Source organism: Salvelinus alpinus, chromosome 1, assembly GCF_045679555.1.
Source record: "Salvelinus alpinus chromosome 1, SLU_Salpinus.1, whole genome shotgun sequence".
Classification (NCBI taxonomy): domain Eukaryota; kingdom Metazoa; phylum Chordata; class Actinopteri; order Salmoniformes; family Salmonidae; genus Salvelinus; species Salvelinus alpinus.
The window spans coordinates 29,730,462-29,748,323 of NC_092086.1; the positions used below are offsets into that span (position 1 = coordinate 29,730,462).

Genomic DNA, 17,862 nt, shown 5'->3' on the forward strand with positions numbered 1-17,862 from the left:
ACTGGGGCCCCTCAGGGGTGTGTACTTAGTCCCCTCCTGTACTCCCTATTTACCCACGACTACGGGGCCAAACATGACTCCAACACCATCATTAAGTTTGCTGACGACACAACACTGGTAGGCCTGATCACCAACAACGATGAGACAACCTATAGGGAATTCAGATAATTGGCAGTGTGGTGCCAGGACAACAACCTCTTCCTCAATGTGAGCAAGACAAAGGAGCTGATCGTGGACTACAGGAAAAGGAGGGCCGAACAGGCCCCCATTAACATCGACGGGGCTGTGGTGTAGTAGAGCGGGTCGAGAGTTTCAAATTCCTTGTCCACATCACCAATGAACTATCATGATCCAAACACACCAAGACAGTCGTGAAGAGGGCACGACAAAACCTTTTCCCCCTCAGGAGACTGAAAAGATTTAGCATGGGTCCCCAGATCCTCAAAAAGTTCTACAGCTGCACCATTGAGAGCATCCTGCCTGGTTGCATCACCGCCTGGTATGACAACTGCTTCGCATCTGACCGTAAGGCGCTACAGAGGGTAGTGCGTACGGCCCAGTACATCCCTGGGGCCAAGCTTCCTGCCATCCAGGACCTCTATACCAGGCGGTGTCAGAGAAAGGCCCTAAAAATGTTCTAAGACTCCAGCCACCCTAGTCATAGGGCAAGCGGAACCGGAGCACCAAGTCTAGGACCAAAAGGCTCCTTAACAGCTTCTACCCCCAAGCCGTAAGACTGCTGAACAATTCATCAAATGGCTACCGGACTATTTACATTGTCCAATAACACATTTGTATATTTGGTACACATTTGAGGCGTTATAGTTGGTTTATTCATCATCATCCCGTACAACTGATATACATGGAGTCCACAGCGAATTAAATGCTGACCTGCAGGTTCACCTCTCAACACTGCAGAAAACATAGCAGAAAGTAAATGGCTAAAGAAACAGTAATACAAATATTTACAAAACTTTAAAACAATAAAACTTTAAAACAATAAAAATTGAATAGTAGGGGTACTTGATGATGTTGTGAGGGGTCCTTGATGATGTTGAGGGCCTTCCTCAGGCATCGCTTGGAGTAGATGTCCTGTATGGGTGGGAGTACAGTACCTGTGATGTATTGGGCCGTCTTCAACACCTGCTGAAGGGTATTGCAGTCGAGAGCGGAGCAGTTTCCATACCAGACCTTCCAGGATCCAGTTGCAGAGGGTGGTTTCCAGACCCAGGGCCCTGAGTTTGATGATGAGCTTGGAGGGAACAATTGTGTTGAATGCTGAGTTGTAGTCAATGAACAGCATTCTCAGATACTGTAGGTGTTCCTTTTGTCCAGGTGGGAGAGGGCCATGTGGATAGCAATGGCATCTTCCGTGGATCTGTTGGATCAGTAGGCAAATTGGAGTGGGTCCAGTGGGCCTGGCCTTTATGTGGGCCATGACCAACCTCTTGATGTACCTCATCATGATGGGGTGAGTGCAACAGGACGGTAGTCATTTAGGCATGTCACCTTGGTTTTCTTGGGCACTGGAATGATGGTGGTTGACTTGAAGCATGTGGTGACTACAGCCTGGGATAGGGACATGTTGAAGATGTCTGTGAAGATGCCTGCCAGCTGGTCAGAGCATGCTCTGAGGACGTGGCCAGGGATGCTGTCTGATCCTGCAGCTTTTTGAGTATTCCCTCTCTGGAGAGTTTTCCTCATGTCAGCCTCGGAGAGCATACGCACCTTGTTGTCCGGAGCAGCAGGGGCCCTCTTGGATGGCTCAGTGTTGGTGGCCTCAAAGCGAGCATAGAATTTGTTGAGCTCATCGGGGAGAGAGGCATTGGTGGGAATCACACAGCTGGCTTTGCCTTTGTAGTTTGTAATAGCCTGTAGTCCTTGCCGCTTTCATTGTGTGTCACATTGTAATTCCAGTTTGTGGTTTCGAAACACTCCTGGAGAATTGAGTCTGCTCCGTCCATCCTTTGTCTCACCATTCTCTCTGTTGGTGGCTCCCTCTTTAGTAGGTTTTTGTATGCAGGGAGTAGAATCAGGGAGACATGATCTGATTGGGCGAAGTGGGGGTGGGGGGTGGGGAATGACATCTGGCGTCCCAGATGTTTGGATATGTTTTTAAATAAAACGTTTCACGTTTTTCTCCATGAAATAATTCAACAATGTGTGTGCCGCCATCTTGTTTATTTCAAATCTTCTCATTGATCCAGACAGGTGAGTGTCATTCAACGCAACGCTTGATTTCTGAGTTGCGCTCATGACATGCATGAGAGAAAATCTGAGAGAAAATTTGCAAAAGGTGGCGTTTTACACATTGCTGGATTACTTTATGGAGCAAAAAAATTATTTAGTTTAATAATGGAGCATTTTTAAAATTCAAACGAACCACCTGCAACTAGACATGGAAGTTTAAAAGACATGCATTTTATTTTTTATTTATTTTATTTAACCTTTATTTAACCAGGTAGGCAAATTGAGAACACGTTCTCATTTACAATTGCGACCTGGCCAAGATAAAGCAAAGCAGTTCGACACATACAACAACACATAGTTACACATGGAGTAAAACAAACATATAGTCAATAATACAGTGAAAAAAAAAATAAGTCTATATACAATGTGAGCAAGTGAGGTGAGATAAGGGAGGTGAAGGCAAACAAATATATGTATAAATAAATAAAAATATAAAAGGCCATGGAGGCGAAGTGAGTACAACACAGCAAGTAAAATAAAAACTAAAAAAACACTGGAATGGTTGGTTTGCAGTGGAAGAAAGTGCAAAGTAGAGACAGAAATAATGGGGTGCAAAGGAGCAAAATAAATTAATAAATAAATACAGTAGGTAAAGAGGTAGTTGTTTGGGCTAAATTGTAGATGGGTTATGTACAGGTGCAGTAATCTATGAGCTGCTCTGACAGCCGGTGCTTAAAGCTAGTGAGGGAGATAGGTGTTTCCAGTTTCAGAGATTTTTGTAGTTCGTTCCAGTCATTGGCAGCAGAGAACTGGAAGGAGAGGCGTCCAAAGGAAGAATTGGTTTTGGGGGTGACTAGAGAGATATACCTGCTGGAGCGCGTGCTACAGGTAGGTGCTGCTATGGTGACCAGCGAGCTGAGATAAGGGGGGACTTTACCTAGCAGGGTCTTGTAGATGACCTGGAACCAGTGGGTTTGGCGACGAGTATGAAGCGAGGGCCAGCCAACGAGAGTGTACAGGTCGCAGTGGTGGGTAGTATATGGGGCTTTGGTGACAAAACGGATGGCACTGTGATAGACTGCATCCAATTTATTGAGTAGGGTTTTGGAGGCTATTTTGTAAATGACATCACCGAAGTCGAGGATTGGTAGGATGGTCAGTTTTACAAGGGTATGTTTGGCAGCATGAGTAAAGGATGCTTTGTTGCGGAATAGGAAGCCAATTCTAGATTTGACTTTGGATTGGAGATGTTTGATGTGAGTCTGGAAGGAGAGTTTACAGTCTAACCAGACACCTAGGTATTTGTAGTTGTCCACATATTCTAAGTCAGAGCCGTCCAAAGTAGTGATGTTGGACAGGCGGGCAGGAGCAGGCAGCGATCGGTTGAAGAGCATGCATTTGGTTTTACTTGTATTTAAGAGCAGTTGGAGGCCACGGAAGGAGAGTTGTATGGCATTGAAGCTCGCCTGGAGGGTTGTTAACACAGTGTCAAAAGAAGGGCCAGAAGTATACAGAATAGTGTCGTCTGCGTAGAGGTGGATCAGAGAATCACCAGCAGCAAGAGCGACATCATTGATGTAAACAGAGAAGAGAGTCGGTCCAAGAATTGAACCCTGTGGCACCCCCATAGAGACTGCCAGAGGCCCGGACAACAGACCCTCCGATTTGACACACTGAACTCGATCAGAGAAGTAGTTGGTGAACCAGGCGAGGCAATCATTAGAGAAACCAAGGCTGTCGAGTCTGCCAATGAGGATGTGGTGATTGACAGAGTCAAAAGCCTTGGCCAGGTCAATGAATACGGCTGCACAGTATTGTTTCCTATCGATGGCGGTTACGATATCGTTTATGACCTTGAGCGTGGCTGAGGTGCACCCATGACCAGCTCTGAAACCAGATTGCATAGCGGAGAAGGTGTGGTGGGATTCGAAATGGTCGGTAATCTGTTTGTTGACTTGGCTTTCGAAGACCTTAGAAAGGCAGGGTAGGATAGATATAGGTCTGTAGCAGTTAGGGTCAAGGGTGTCCCCCCCTTTGAAGAGGGGGATAACCGCAGCTGCTTTCCAATCTTTGGGGATCTCAGACGACACGAAAGAGAGGTTGAAGAGGCTAGTAATAGGGGTGGCAACAATTTCAGCAGATAGTTTTAGAAAGAAAGGGTCCAGATTATCTAGCCCGGCTGATTTGTAAGGGTCCAGATTTTGCAGCTCATTTAGAACATCAGCTGACTGTATTTGGGAGAAAGAGAAATGGGGAAGGCTTGGGCGAGTAGCAGAGGGGAGGGCAGTGCTGTTGTCCGGGGTAGGGGTAGCCAGGTGGAAAGCATGGCCAGCTGTAGAAAAATGCTTATTGAAATTCTCAATTATAGTGGATTTGTCGGTGGTGACAGTGTTTCCTATCTTCAGAGCGGTTGGAAGCTGGGAGGAGGTGTTCTTATTCTCCATGGACTTTACGGTGTCCCAGAACTTTTTTGAATTTGTGTTGCAGGAAGCAAATTTCTGCTTGAAAAAGCTAGCCTTGGCTGTTCTAACTGCCTGTGTATATTGGTTTCTGGCTTCCCTGAAAAGTTGCATATCACGGGGGCTGTTCGATGCTAATGCAGAACGCCATAGGATGTTTTTCTGTTGGTTAAGGGCAGTCAGGTCAGGAGAGAACCAAGGGCTATATCTGTTCCTGGTTCTAAATTTCTTGAATGGGGCATGCTTATTCAAGATGGTGAGGAAGGCATTTTAAAAAAATGACCAGGCATCCTCTACTGACGGGATGAGATCAATATCCTTCCAGGATACCCCGGCCAGGTCGATTAGAAAGGCCTGCTCGCTGAAGTGTTTCAGGGAGCGTTTGACAGTGATGAGTGGAGGTCGTTTGACCGCTGACCCATTACGGATGCAGGCAATGAGGCAGTGATCGCTGAGATCTTGGTTGAAAACAGCAGAGGTGTATTTGGAGGGCAAGTTTGTTAGGATGATATCTATGAGGGTACCCGTGTTTACGGAATTGGGGTGGTACCTGGTAGGTTCATTGATAATTTGTGTGAGATTGAGGGCATCAAGCTTAGATTGTAGGGTGGCTGGGGTGTTGAGCATGTTCAAATTTAGGTCGCCTAGCAGCACGAGCTCTGAAGATAGATGGGGGGCAATCAGTTCACATATAGTGTCCAGAGCACAGCTGGGGGCAGAGGGTGGTCTATAGCAGGCGGCAACGGTGAGAGACTTGTTTTTAGAGAGGTGGATTTTTAAAAGTAGAAGTTCAAATTGTTTGGGAACAGACCTGGATAGTATAACAGAACTCTGCAGGCAGTCTTTGCAGTAGATTGCAACACCGCCCCCTTTGGCCGTTCTATCTTGTCTGAAAATCTTGTAATTGGGGATGAAAATGTCTGAATTTTTGGTGGTCTTTCTAAGCCAGGATTCAGACACGGCTAAAACATCCGGGTTGGCAGAGTGTGCTAAAGCAGTGAACAAAACAAACTTAGGGAGGAGGCTTCTAATGTTAACATGCATGAAGCCAAGGCTATTACGGTTACAGAAGTCATCAAAAGAGAGCGCCTGGGGAATAGGAGTGGAGCCAGGTACTGCAGGGCCTGGATTCACCTCTACATCACCAGAGGAACAGAGGAGGAGTAGGATAAGGGTACGGCTAAAAGCTATGAGAATTGGTCGCCTAGAGCTACTAGAGCAGAGAGTAAAAGGAAGTTTCTGGGGGCGATAAAATAGTTTAAAGGAATAATGTACAGACAAAGGTATGGTAGGATGTGAATACAGTGGAGGTAAACCTAGGTATTGAGTGATGATGAGAGAGATATTGTCTCTAGAAACATCATTGAAACCAGGTGATGTCATCGTATATGTGGGTGGTGGAACTGAGAGGTTGGATATGGTATAGAGAGCAGGGCTAGAATCTCTACAGTAAAATAAGCCAATAAACACTAACCAGAACAGCAATGGACAAGGCATATTTACATTAAGGAGAGGCATGCTAATCGAGTGATCAATAAGGGTCCAGTGAGTAGAGGTTGGTTGGGGTCGTGGCGATCCAGACAGCTGGCCGGGTATATGGCTATCGGTAGCAGCATAGGATGGAGGTCTGTTTGTAGATACCTCGTGCGTTTCCGTCGGTAGGTTAGTGGGGTTCCGTGTAGTGGGGTTCCGTGTGGTAGAGGGGATCAATCCAAATTGGCAAAATAGATATAGTGACCCAAGGAAAAAAAATAAATAAAATAAATAATAATAATAATAATAGTTGTCCGATAAACTTGTTCAGATAGCAGCCGATAAGACAGCTAACGATTAGCGGGCCTCAGATGAGCGTTCAGGTAACGTCGGGACGGAGGTGCCAGTTGGATAAATCCCTCGGGCAGATAACGTCGGCAGTCAGTCGCGGCAGTCAGTCGTGAAGGCCCGGTGGGGTTCCGTATCTGCAGCAGCAACAAAAGAAACGGGTCCGGATGGTGATGGAACTCCTCAGTTGGCTAGCTCGAGAATGATTTGAGTTTGCTCCGGGGTCGACGTAAGCCAATAGTCACACGGTTTGCAGCTAGCTAGCTGCGAAATCAAGGTGCAAGTGTCCAGAGCCTGCGGCTGGAATCCGGGGAAACTGAGAGAAAAAAAGTCCCGGAATGCTCCGGTCCGAGTCGCGTTGCACAAAAGTGCCGGTAGATTATCGAGCTAAAGGAATAGCTGATGACCACTAAACGTGGGCAGCTGAAACACCAACGCTAGCCAGCAAACCGGCTAATTTCGGGGCAGCTACAGATTAGCTTCTGGCTAGCTATCGGAGTAGCTTCTGGTTAGCTTTCAGGCTAGCTTCTGAATTAGCCCCTGGCTAGCTTCCACGATGGATTTTCAGATTGAGGTAAATAATACTTTTTGTAATTGGTGAAGCGGGTTGCAGGAAAGCTTTTGCAGGAAAGCTTTTGTAGTTGAGTTCTTGGATAATAAAATAAATAAAAGATATGCGAAGAAAGGTGTAAATATATATATATACAGGACACGACAATACGGAACAGAAAAAGACGTCTGAACTGCTAAGCCACCTTGGACGAAGACGCATTGTCTTCATGGTCGGGAATTGAGGAAGTATCACCAAGGAAATGTTGGTTGAAAATTCTCTGTCCAATGCATTACACTAAGTAACAATCAGCCAGCTGGAACAGTAGTAATGGTCTGTTTTATAAGCTACACTAAACCAACATCCCTCCCTCCATCATCTCTCTCTCTCAGGCTGTTCCTGCAGAACTTCTCTGCCGGCGCCAGAGTACTCACAGACAAAGCGACCAAGGTTTTCCTGGTAGCTGGGGACGAGGATGGTGATGGCAAGATTGGAGTTGACGGTAAGAGAACTTTAACCCAGCTCATCATGGTTGAGGGACACTGCAGGGATGATATGTTGGTGTACTGGTAACAAATAAATTGGACATATAGCTAGGACCCAGAGTTTTTACTGACCACATGACGTTAACAAGGAAAAACAACACTAGAGGAGATTTGCTACATTGACTGCCTTGTGTGTATAAGAGCAAGAGGTTTCTGTCTTTTTTTCAGTATTACTGCAGCAGGTGGACACTGATTTTCTGATTCGTTGACTGCATCGTATTATTCAAACATGAACTATAAGGTCAATATTCTTGGTTGAGCATATTTTGCACAATACTAATGATAATTTTACTCTATCCACTTTTCACAGAGTTTCTTGCACTTGTAAAGGCATAATTGTCCATTGACCAAGATCCACCGCTTTTCACGGAACCAGAACTCCTAGCAAGAATCACTAACTTTCAGCTACATTTATATTTTAATTTATCAACTGCCTGCTGACTATATTTCTCAACATGGAGCACAATGTCCTTATAGTGTATTGTTAATGTTATTTGGATGTGTCATAATGATCTGAAAATGGCTTGTGCAAATTGTACAATCGTATCTACACTTTCGAGGAATAGTGAAAACCCAGTAATAAATACTATTTTGGTGTAAACATTGTCTTTCCAGCTTAGCCTCTTGATGCTTTGGAAACCAATGTGGTGAGAAATAAGGCTGAGTTCCAGATTTATACTGTATGTGCTGTCTTGTGAACTCCTATGTCACTATCACACCAAGACAGTACAAACAGATCTGGGACTCAGGGTTTTGGGGAACATTTGAGGAGATTTCAAATGTATCCTGTGTGTTTATCTATGAGGTCATTGCTAGTGTGAGGGGTTACGAGGGGAGAGAGAGACATGCACCTGTTTTGATAATGCCCAGATCGGAGAGTGGAGTCCTGTAGGATTTGGACCAGGTCCTGGCATGCTTCTAGTGTGGGGGAAGTCCTTGGGCCTCACTGGTATACTTCCTAAGGGATTTGCAGGGTATATATTTCACATTACTCTGATAGAGCCTTGCAGGTCTGCCCGCCTGCTGCCCCCTCATGGATTCTCCCTCTCTGGGTGCCACTTCCTCTTTGGTGAACGGGACAAAGTGCTGGAGAAAACTGACACTGCAACAGAATGGCCAAGAATAGCCTTGTGTCATTATGTTGAGTCAGCGGGACATTTTAAATACATGTTAAATACAGTGTAACCAGTGTGTGGGGTTCCCTTATAAATACTTAAGGAGATGGTGGTATTTTCAGTCATGTCAGATTGTGTTTATCTGCATAATCTGTGAAAACTTGTGGCACATCTTGCAATGTATTTGTAGGTTGTTTATTTTACATATACTTCAAAGTTACTTACAGTAAATCATTGAAAGTAGCTAACTAACAATTGTCCTATTATAGCTTATCTGAGATAATTAATTCCATATCCTCTCATTTAACAGTCAAAACATGTACACAGACTGTGTTCAGCCAATCAGTGTATCACTGACCCCATTAGTGCAACATAGTAACTACCCAACTAAGAAATGTATCCGTAATACAACACGCAACACTTTTGCGACATAAGCGTGCCGCAATCAATTCATTTTCCAGACAGAAAAATAGGTGTAGTGATAGTTTATTTCCGCCCCCACCTCCAGTCAGAGATAGGACAGTGATGCCACCTGCAGAAAAAAACACAATGTTCGCTATAAACTTTAACATACATTTGCTGTAAAATTGCGTAATGAACAATTAAACATTATGGTGGAATGGTGCATTGCTTTCTATCCAATAGCCAAACCATGTGAAAGTAATAAACAGTATGTCGACGTTTGTTTTGGGTCATATTTTCCTTTATTTTCCAAGTACTCTGAGCGATATAAAGGGTAACAAAAAGATACAAATGCAAAGGACTTGAGCGTGCAGTATAGGCTAGACATTAAGTATAGTACAACTTACTGTAGGCTACTCCACATGATCGCATTACCTTTATAGGCTTACAGAAGCGGCAGACACTTTTTGGCTATGTACATTAGTCCGGGATACACCAATGAATGTGGAAGATTATTGGGATCATACGTAAATTTGCTTTCACGAGACATTGCATGATAAAATCTTAGGCAATCATAAGAATGTTGCAAGTAAATTGCTCTCATGTAAAATATAAAAAGTTTAGTGTAGCCTCATATCTTATAATATGAAAATATAAAATCATAAAAGCATCATATTGTCTCTAAACCAACGCGGTTTACGCACATCCAATATTTCACCTTAATGCAATGAATGACTGGAATCTCTTACAAAGACATTCAGAGTAACACAAAATCGTTTTAAACAGACCTCTCAAGTCCAGCATATTACACGAAGACTACAACCCTCCTTAGAAACCTCACCAATGACCGCGTTGATATCCATAGGCTAAACGAACCTCTCAATATAAACGGTCGGAATCTTTTTAGCAACCGTCGATTCCATCCCTATCACTCAGCAGAACATATTCTTAGCAATGGGGGATATTATGGACTTTTTTCAAACGCACCTTTTAAGCATCTTCATTTAAGAAACTTAAAATAGATCGGATCTCTTGCCAGTGGACCACCCCCCCACCCCCTCCGGTGTCGGTTACATTATGCCTCGAATTTCGGTTGAGTGAAAGTATATAAGGTCAGCAGTATCGATGGGAACATCACTCGCTGCAGTCGCCTGAAGTCTTCTCTTTCAACCGTTCGCCAAAGACGTCCAGAGGTGAGTTTCAGTGCGGTGCGAAGGAAGTACAGGAACCCAGGATCCAGAAAATTGCAACAGCATCCAGGCTTTTGCTGTACATTTTATCATATGCGCACTTTACAATTTACGTGGGACTGCAAGCCGTTGTGTCATCCAAAACACCCAAAGGCTGAGATTTTGTTTCTGTATTTTTTGGCTTTATATGGACGCACCCCGGAGCGGGATGGATTTGGACAATTGCAAATCAGTTACTCAGATGGAACGTTTGGAATGCAACATCAACATCTTTATCAAATACCCACATGTGCAGTGGGCTGCCTTAACTATCAGGGCTTTCCTTTTGGGAACCACTAAAAACGTTTCAATTGGATTTGATATGAATTCCCAAATTACACCCATTGGTTGAGACAGACACATTTAAGGGCAGCTTGACACATTTGATTTGATCTGTCTCATTGCGTTATAATCACACGGATGGTGAAAGGGGCTCTGCTATTATCAAAAGACCACCAGCCAAATGCTGGTAAACAGTGGCTGGTCGGTTTGAAATATTTGTTTGACATCCTGCGTAATGAAGTGGATTATCTATTTGAAATGAAATAAGATGGGTTGAGTCGTGCTGAAATTTTGTTTGGTAGAAAGTCTGAGTGTTTGGTGATTTGTTAATATTTGTAATCATTATTTTTGTGCCCTGGTATTGCACAATATAATCATAGTTTAGTACTTACCTGGTAATAACCTCTCAAAACATGTTGTAGATTAAATGCAATGCTCAATACCGAACGTTGCATGCTAAATCAAAGTTGTATTAAAGTAACAATTTCTCCCTTTTTTCAACATTCAGCTCAAAATGGCCTGTGCCCATCTGTGCAAGGAGGCTGACATCAAAACCGCATTGGAAGCGTGCAAAGGTAGGCCCTAGTTTGTTTACTTCCCCCTCCACCTAAAAAGCCCTTTCAACCCAATTATGTTGTATGATAAATGTGAAATTAGCAATATGAACACACGATTACCTCTCTAGACTGTAGTTGCATTGTGTGTTACTCGCAGGTTACACATTAGGCATATATCCTTCATATTTGCGTTACAGCCGCCGACTCCTTCAACTTCAAGACCTTCTTCCATACGATTGGCTTTGCCTCGAAGTCCGCCGACGACGTCAAGAAGGCTTTCAAGGTCATTGACCAGGATGCAAGTGGCTTTATTGAGGTGGAGGAGCTGAAGTAAGAGCCATGCACCATTACAGTACAAATAACAGACAATTGATTAAATCAATGCAGGAGACTGTCCACTTTACCCAATTGTATCGGTGCGCATGCATTCTAAAAGGCAGTGCGCATTGGTGCATTGGTCTGCATACATTCAAATGAAACTAAACTAATATTTGTTTCTCTTTCTCTAGGCTGTTCCTTCAGAACTTTTGCCCCAAGGCCAGGGTACTTACCGATGCAGAGACAAAGGCTTTCCTCAAGGCTGGTGATGCCGATGGTGATGGCATGATTGGAATTGATGGTACGAAACATAGCATACATGGGATAATCAATGCGTAAACCAATGTCACTTGCATACAGTGGTGTAAAGTACTTAAGTAAAACAACTTTAAAGTACTACTAAGTAGTTTTTTGGGGGTATCTGTACTTTACTTTACTATTTATATTTTTGACAACTTTTACTTTTACTTCACTACATTCCTAAAGAAAATAATGTACTTTTTACTCCATACATTTTCCCTGACACCCAAAATAACTTGTTACATGTTGAGTGCTTAGCAGGACAGGACAATTGTCCAATTTACACACTTATCAAGAGAATACATGGTCATCACTACGGCCTCTGATCTGGCAGACTCACTAAACACAAATTCATATTTTGTAAAATTGATGTCTGAGTGTTGGAGTGTACCCCTGGCTGTCTGTACATTTTAAATACAAGAACATGGTACCATCTGCTTTGCTTAATATAAGGAATTTGAAATGATTTATACTTTTACTTTTGGTACTTAAGTATATTTTACAAATTCCATTTACTTTTGATATTTAAGTATATTTAGAACCAAATACTTTTAGACTTTCACTCAAGTAGTATTTTACTGGGTGACTTTCACTTTTACTTGAGTAACTTTCTATTAAGGTATCTGTACTTTTACTCAAGTATGACAATTGGGTACTTTTTCCACCACTGCTTGAATATTAATAATGATGTTTATGATCTGGTGTCAATCTATATTTTAGGCCTAAGATATGAAAGTAAATTAATGTTATAAGACACTGGAAAGGGTTAATGTTTGTATCTTTCTTTTGCAGAGTTCGCTGTATTGGTTAAGCAGTAAAGAGCAACTGACCAAGAACTCACCTGAAGGAACAATATTGCCCAAGACCTCCCCATTTCATCTGAATATAAATACTTTTTATACATTTGCTTGCAAGAAGTTTCCTCCTGTGCGGCACACTGTCCAAAATGATGATTGTGAATGTAGCGCAGATGTGTTCATGTCTTATATGAATTTTGCTTACTGTAAAATCTATGATGCACTTTTCAGGAAAGGACGATAAAAAATAATCAATATTCTTTTGGAATAAAAGGTCTTTGTATTATTTCCTATTTAATTAATCAAATGTGTTTATCTGAGTTCAGATGCCATTAGTTTAACTTCACACCCATAAAAGGAACCGGTTTATATGAACTGTAATTGAGAAAACGCCTGCCATTTTATTCGCTATAAATTATACATAATAATTCATAACACATAGTCTATTTGTCATGTTTTGCTGATAAAAAAAACACGATGTTCATTGTGCAAGTACAAGTTTACGCACAAAGGCGCTCAGGCACACACAAACCGAGGTGTGAGAGAGAGAGAGAAAGAGAGCGAGAGAAAGACAGAGAGAGAGAAGGACAATAAAAGTCAATCAAATAAATAACAGCATGGTGAAGCACCAATTTAGTTTTTCCGCCCTCATATGAAAATAGGTAACATAAATGTTCTACTTAAACAATAGATTCATCTATAATTTACATCCTATCCTAGACTAGAGACAAGGATTCGAGGTTCAAGTGATTCCAATTATGTTTGATACAGAACTGTAGAGCAGTGGTTCCCAACCAGGGGTACTAGGACCCCTGGGGGTACTTGGCCTATCTACAGGGGGTACTTGAGAAGACTCATCAGACCATAGGCCTACTGGTAAAATGCACATGAGGGGGTACTCCAGGGGTACTACGGGCAGAGCTAAATGCAGTTAGTGGTACATTAACCGAAAAAAGTTAGGAACCATTGCCTTAGAGTCTGCATACATACAGTATATATGGACAAAACACATGCTTCAATATGTTTTATAATGTTTTTAGTCAATCAAATGTATGTATAAAGCCCATCATCAAATGCGTCTCTATGGCTTGATGTGCGGTATTACAGTTGGCCTACTGACATTACTTAGCAGCCCCACATGGGAGTATAGTCCATGCGTTGGCGTTATGAGTCCACTAGATGGTGGCAAACCCAAAGACAGTGAGTCATCTTCCCAGGGCAGCGTTTCCCCTAAATAGAGCCAGAGGTGCGTACTGAGGTGTATTCAGGGTAGTGAAATATAATTTAATTAATATAATAATCATGAAAGCTGATGCGATTCCCTCGATAGGTTACATTTCTATCTGAACGTTAACTGTAATGTTACACTCTCCTGAACAGGTACTGTGATACTGATGGTTTGTCGGGACTGATGATTCATTGAGAACTGTAACATTTTAGCTAAACCTAACCCAACTACGGAAAGAAGTGACTTCGCGTAGGAGGTTAGGAGAACTAACGCAGCAGGTTAGGATAATGAATGCATCAGGTTAGGAGAATGAACGTCATTAAAGGGTGTGGGTTAGGCTTAGCTAAAATGCTACTTGTCAACAACTGTGATCCCCGACGCTACAACTAGATGAAGCTGTACTCCATCTAGCCACAACCGTATAAACCATCAGTCCCGACAAACCATCAGTAGGCATACTATATAACATCAGCCCCTGATGTATGTTTGAAGAGTCACATTAAAACGGAGAACGAACCATGAAACAACATCTCGTGCAACTTTTTAAACCATACACCCACAAAACGGGAACACTAACTGCCATTGACTTAGGCTACTATAACCATGTCAGGCAGAGCTGTCTGATTTAGTCATTGACTTTTGGTATTGGGCATTTGGCGATATAGTTACACTGTCACGAGGAAAAAGCCAGTGCAAACAAACATAAAATAGCGCCAATAACATTGAAATATGATTTAGCACCACCGACAGCGGCTATCGGAACCCCCTGCGACCAGAAGTTTCAGGACCATGTTCAAAATGTCATGTAATCATAATACACTGAAGTCAGAAAATTAATGCAGTTAGCCTATTATCTAGAACTGCATATGATATGTCTACACAATTTGCTATATGATTAAACCCAACAAGTAACACACAACCGTTTCTTCCGTGGCAACGGAGCATCTCTAATCCGTTTCTGTTCGACACCGGATTAGCCAAAACAAATTACGACTATCGCCCTGGGACAATGAGAAGGCTTGCCCCTGCAGCCAACCCATGTCCGTACGTAAACTTGTAAGGAAAATTAGCAAATGTAAATGAATAAATTACCGGCCAGTAACCGTATAGGCGATGAGGTATCAGAATGGCGCATGACATCACCGCCTGTCGGTAAAGCGCACCGCTCGATCCGGTGTCCTCCTGTCTCTCTTTCACATACGACCAGGGACAGGGAGAGCCTATTGAGTTCCCCTCATGCATCTGACGCTGGAGCCCCAAATCCTAGAAAGAGGTTTCGGACATTGGACATGGAGACCTTAGACGCACGATTTCTCGTTCGTGCGCCCAGTCACAAAATCTGATTTGAACGGTCAGGCTGTGAGTGAGCGACCTGCAGGAGTAGTTCTAATGATTTTAATTACAAACCTTGAATCAATGAACTACATTTATATTAAAATGACCATAAAGTGGTCCCAAGGGAAATGTTTTCTCCTCATGCGTACATGTTTGGAGAGTTAGTGGAAACGCAGAATATAGCCTACACACTATCCACACCAACTCTCCCACCAAATATGTACCAGAATAAAACAGCAATATTAAACAGTGAAAATACAAGCCTAATATGTCCTAAAGGATCGGTGATCCAGCCTACTACTACTCCTACTCTTTAAGGGCACGTGCCCACTCGATCATTTCAGCAGTCATGCAATTAATTTGTGCACAAAAAGTACAATACATTCAAATGTAATAACCGTGGGGCTAGAACACTCAGTCTAAAGGTGCATTTTACTTGGAATATTCAGCCTATATATGCATGGTACGTTTAAATAAGGTTCACTTGACCTGTCCTTGAGCGACCTTTACCCACCTACTTTGCACAACACACTAACGCCTGCGGTCTGGGTAGGGCTCGCGCGGTCGCTAGCTGATGCGCTCGACCGCTCCCTGCTTCCGCTGCTGAAGCTGTGGTGGGCAGGTGCCAAGTACTCTAGTCTTTAAATCCCCACGCGCGCGCCGTGGTTCTTCACTGAATTGAACTGCTTGCAAGCTGGAGCTGGTCTATGATTGTTGTCTGCCTCCGGCTATAGGGGATATTTAGCGATATCCCTACCTCAAAGGGTGTCATATTTCTGGTTGAGTGGTGCCACTTGTTATTAAACACGCCGAGGGAATTGTCAAGGCTAAATGTCAGACTTTGTTTTAAAACGTTAATGATGAGAATCATAACAGGATATGAATTTGATAAATAATTAGTTTTATGCAGATTTTGTATTTAAAAGGACACAAATCAGATGCCATCTCTATCACGGATGCCATCCTATGCAGTGCACTCTCTCCCTAACACTAACACATGCACATCTTTACAGTGAGAAGTGAGCCCACATGCAGGTTGTACACCTTCAACTTTCCCCTTGTCCAATGATGAATAATAGCTGTTCTCCACAGTCCAGAAGCAGGGGATCCTCCAAGGGATAGGGTTAATGCACTCTCTGCATACCTCTCCGTTCACTTCCACATACACTGACATTGTTTCAGGGTTGTCCTCTGAAGGTATAGGCATTCTGCCAATGGTCACATTTTACAGGCTGCCCAAATGCAGTATTTAATTTCACTGCTTCAATAACACTGTGAAGAATTGCAAAGATAAGCATTGTTCTAAATGGATCACTCTGTTAGATCTCCTATCGCTATGGGTCGCCAGCAGCTACAGTGATGATACTGAAGAAGTGTGACCATTTATATCTGAGGGATGGCCTGGATGACCTCAATAGAAAAGATGCAATCTCTCTCTCGCTCTCTCTCTCTCCATTTCCCAAAACTCTTTTCCAACACAGATGCCATAGGCAAATGTGTGTGTATGTGAGTTTATGCGTGCGTGCGTGCATGTGTGTATGGACCCTAATTGACATTAAATCATCATGCAGAATCAAGTGGGACATTGAAAAACAGGGTGACCTTGTGTCCTTTAATCAGAACGCTGGACAGTTCCATGATAGTTCAATATTTACCCCTGTCCGGCCTATAGTGTGAGAGAAGGTTAAATAAATTGTCATGATGACATTTCGTGATAGACAACCCCTGTTGTGTGTGTGTATCTGTTGAGTTTAGTATTATTAGATTTGGAGGGGATAATCTAACCCCATCTGGTGGGTCCAACAGAGTAGCAGGGAATGAAAAATTTGGTCTGTTTAAGTCCAAATGAGGGCACATTTTTTGACAGATTTGCAGGGGATTTGGACCAGAGGGTTCATTCTCAGGGGGCTGTGGGCTACTATACCACACAATGGCCACACTGTATCCCTCCACAACGATTTCAACATCCAATATCCACATACCCAGTTATACACTTTATAATTGAATCTGGTTTATTGGAACTTGACTTCTCTCTGAATGCAGTTTGCTTTCTTACTGAATGACCCTTTTCACTGAGGACAATATACTGTATGTGTGACACAAATACCAGCTCTGGGACTGTTTGTAGAGGGAGAGAGAGCGAGAGAGAGAGGGGGGATATATATATATATAGAGAGAGAGATAGAGAGAGAGAGAGAGAGAGAGAGAGGGGGGAGAGAGAGAGACAGACAGACAGAGATTAGCCTTGTTTACACCTTGCGCTAACATGTGAGTTTCGTGATCTGATCAATATGATCCAATAACTATCTGATCAAAGTTTGTCGCGTCTACACATTTTATTAAAATGTGTCTCTTATCCCTTCTTCCTTACGCAGCGTACCCTCCACTGTGTTTGCATTGTGAACAGACTAGCTGGTGCCTCCCTGTTTGGAAATTATTTGACAGATATTCTTTCAAAATAATATGGATTTATTTACTGATGCAATATGTCAATGGTGCTACCTGTCAAGGATTTTAGAGGCCAGTACAATGCTGAATTAAATTATTTGACCATGTAGATCTGTTTATACTTGATTGATATCCAGACCCTGTCTTTTAATCATCCTGTGTAAAAATGTGGGCAAAATCGGAATGTGGACAAGATCAGGACAAAGGGCGCATGTTGGCACCAGGTATAAACAGGGCTAGAGAGACTGCACATTTTTGTACCATAGTACTGTATTATAATTCGAGA

General features: G+C 42.8%; 1 protein-coding gene across 1 annotated transcript; it reads left to right on the forward strand.

Annotated features, from left to right (window-relative positions):
* Window positions 1-10,150: 10,150 nt before the first annotated feature.
* Window positions 10,151-12,838, forward strand: LOC139572897 (parvalbumin beta 1). Its single transcript, XM_071395747.1, has 5 exons — window positions 10,151-10,275; window positions 11,102-11,168; window positions 11,348-11,480; window positions 11,660-11,769; window positions 12,561-12,838. The coding sequence occupies exons 2-5, from the start codon at window positions 11,108-11,110 to the stop codon at window positions 12,584-12,586; spliced, it is 330 nt and encodes a 109-aa protein (XP_071251848.1). The 5' UTR covers window positions 10,151-10,275; window positions 11,102-11,107; the 3' UTR covers window positions 12,587-12,838.
* The last annotated feature ends 5,024 nt before the right edge of the window (window positions 12,839-17,862 follow it).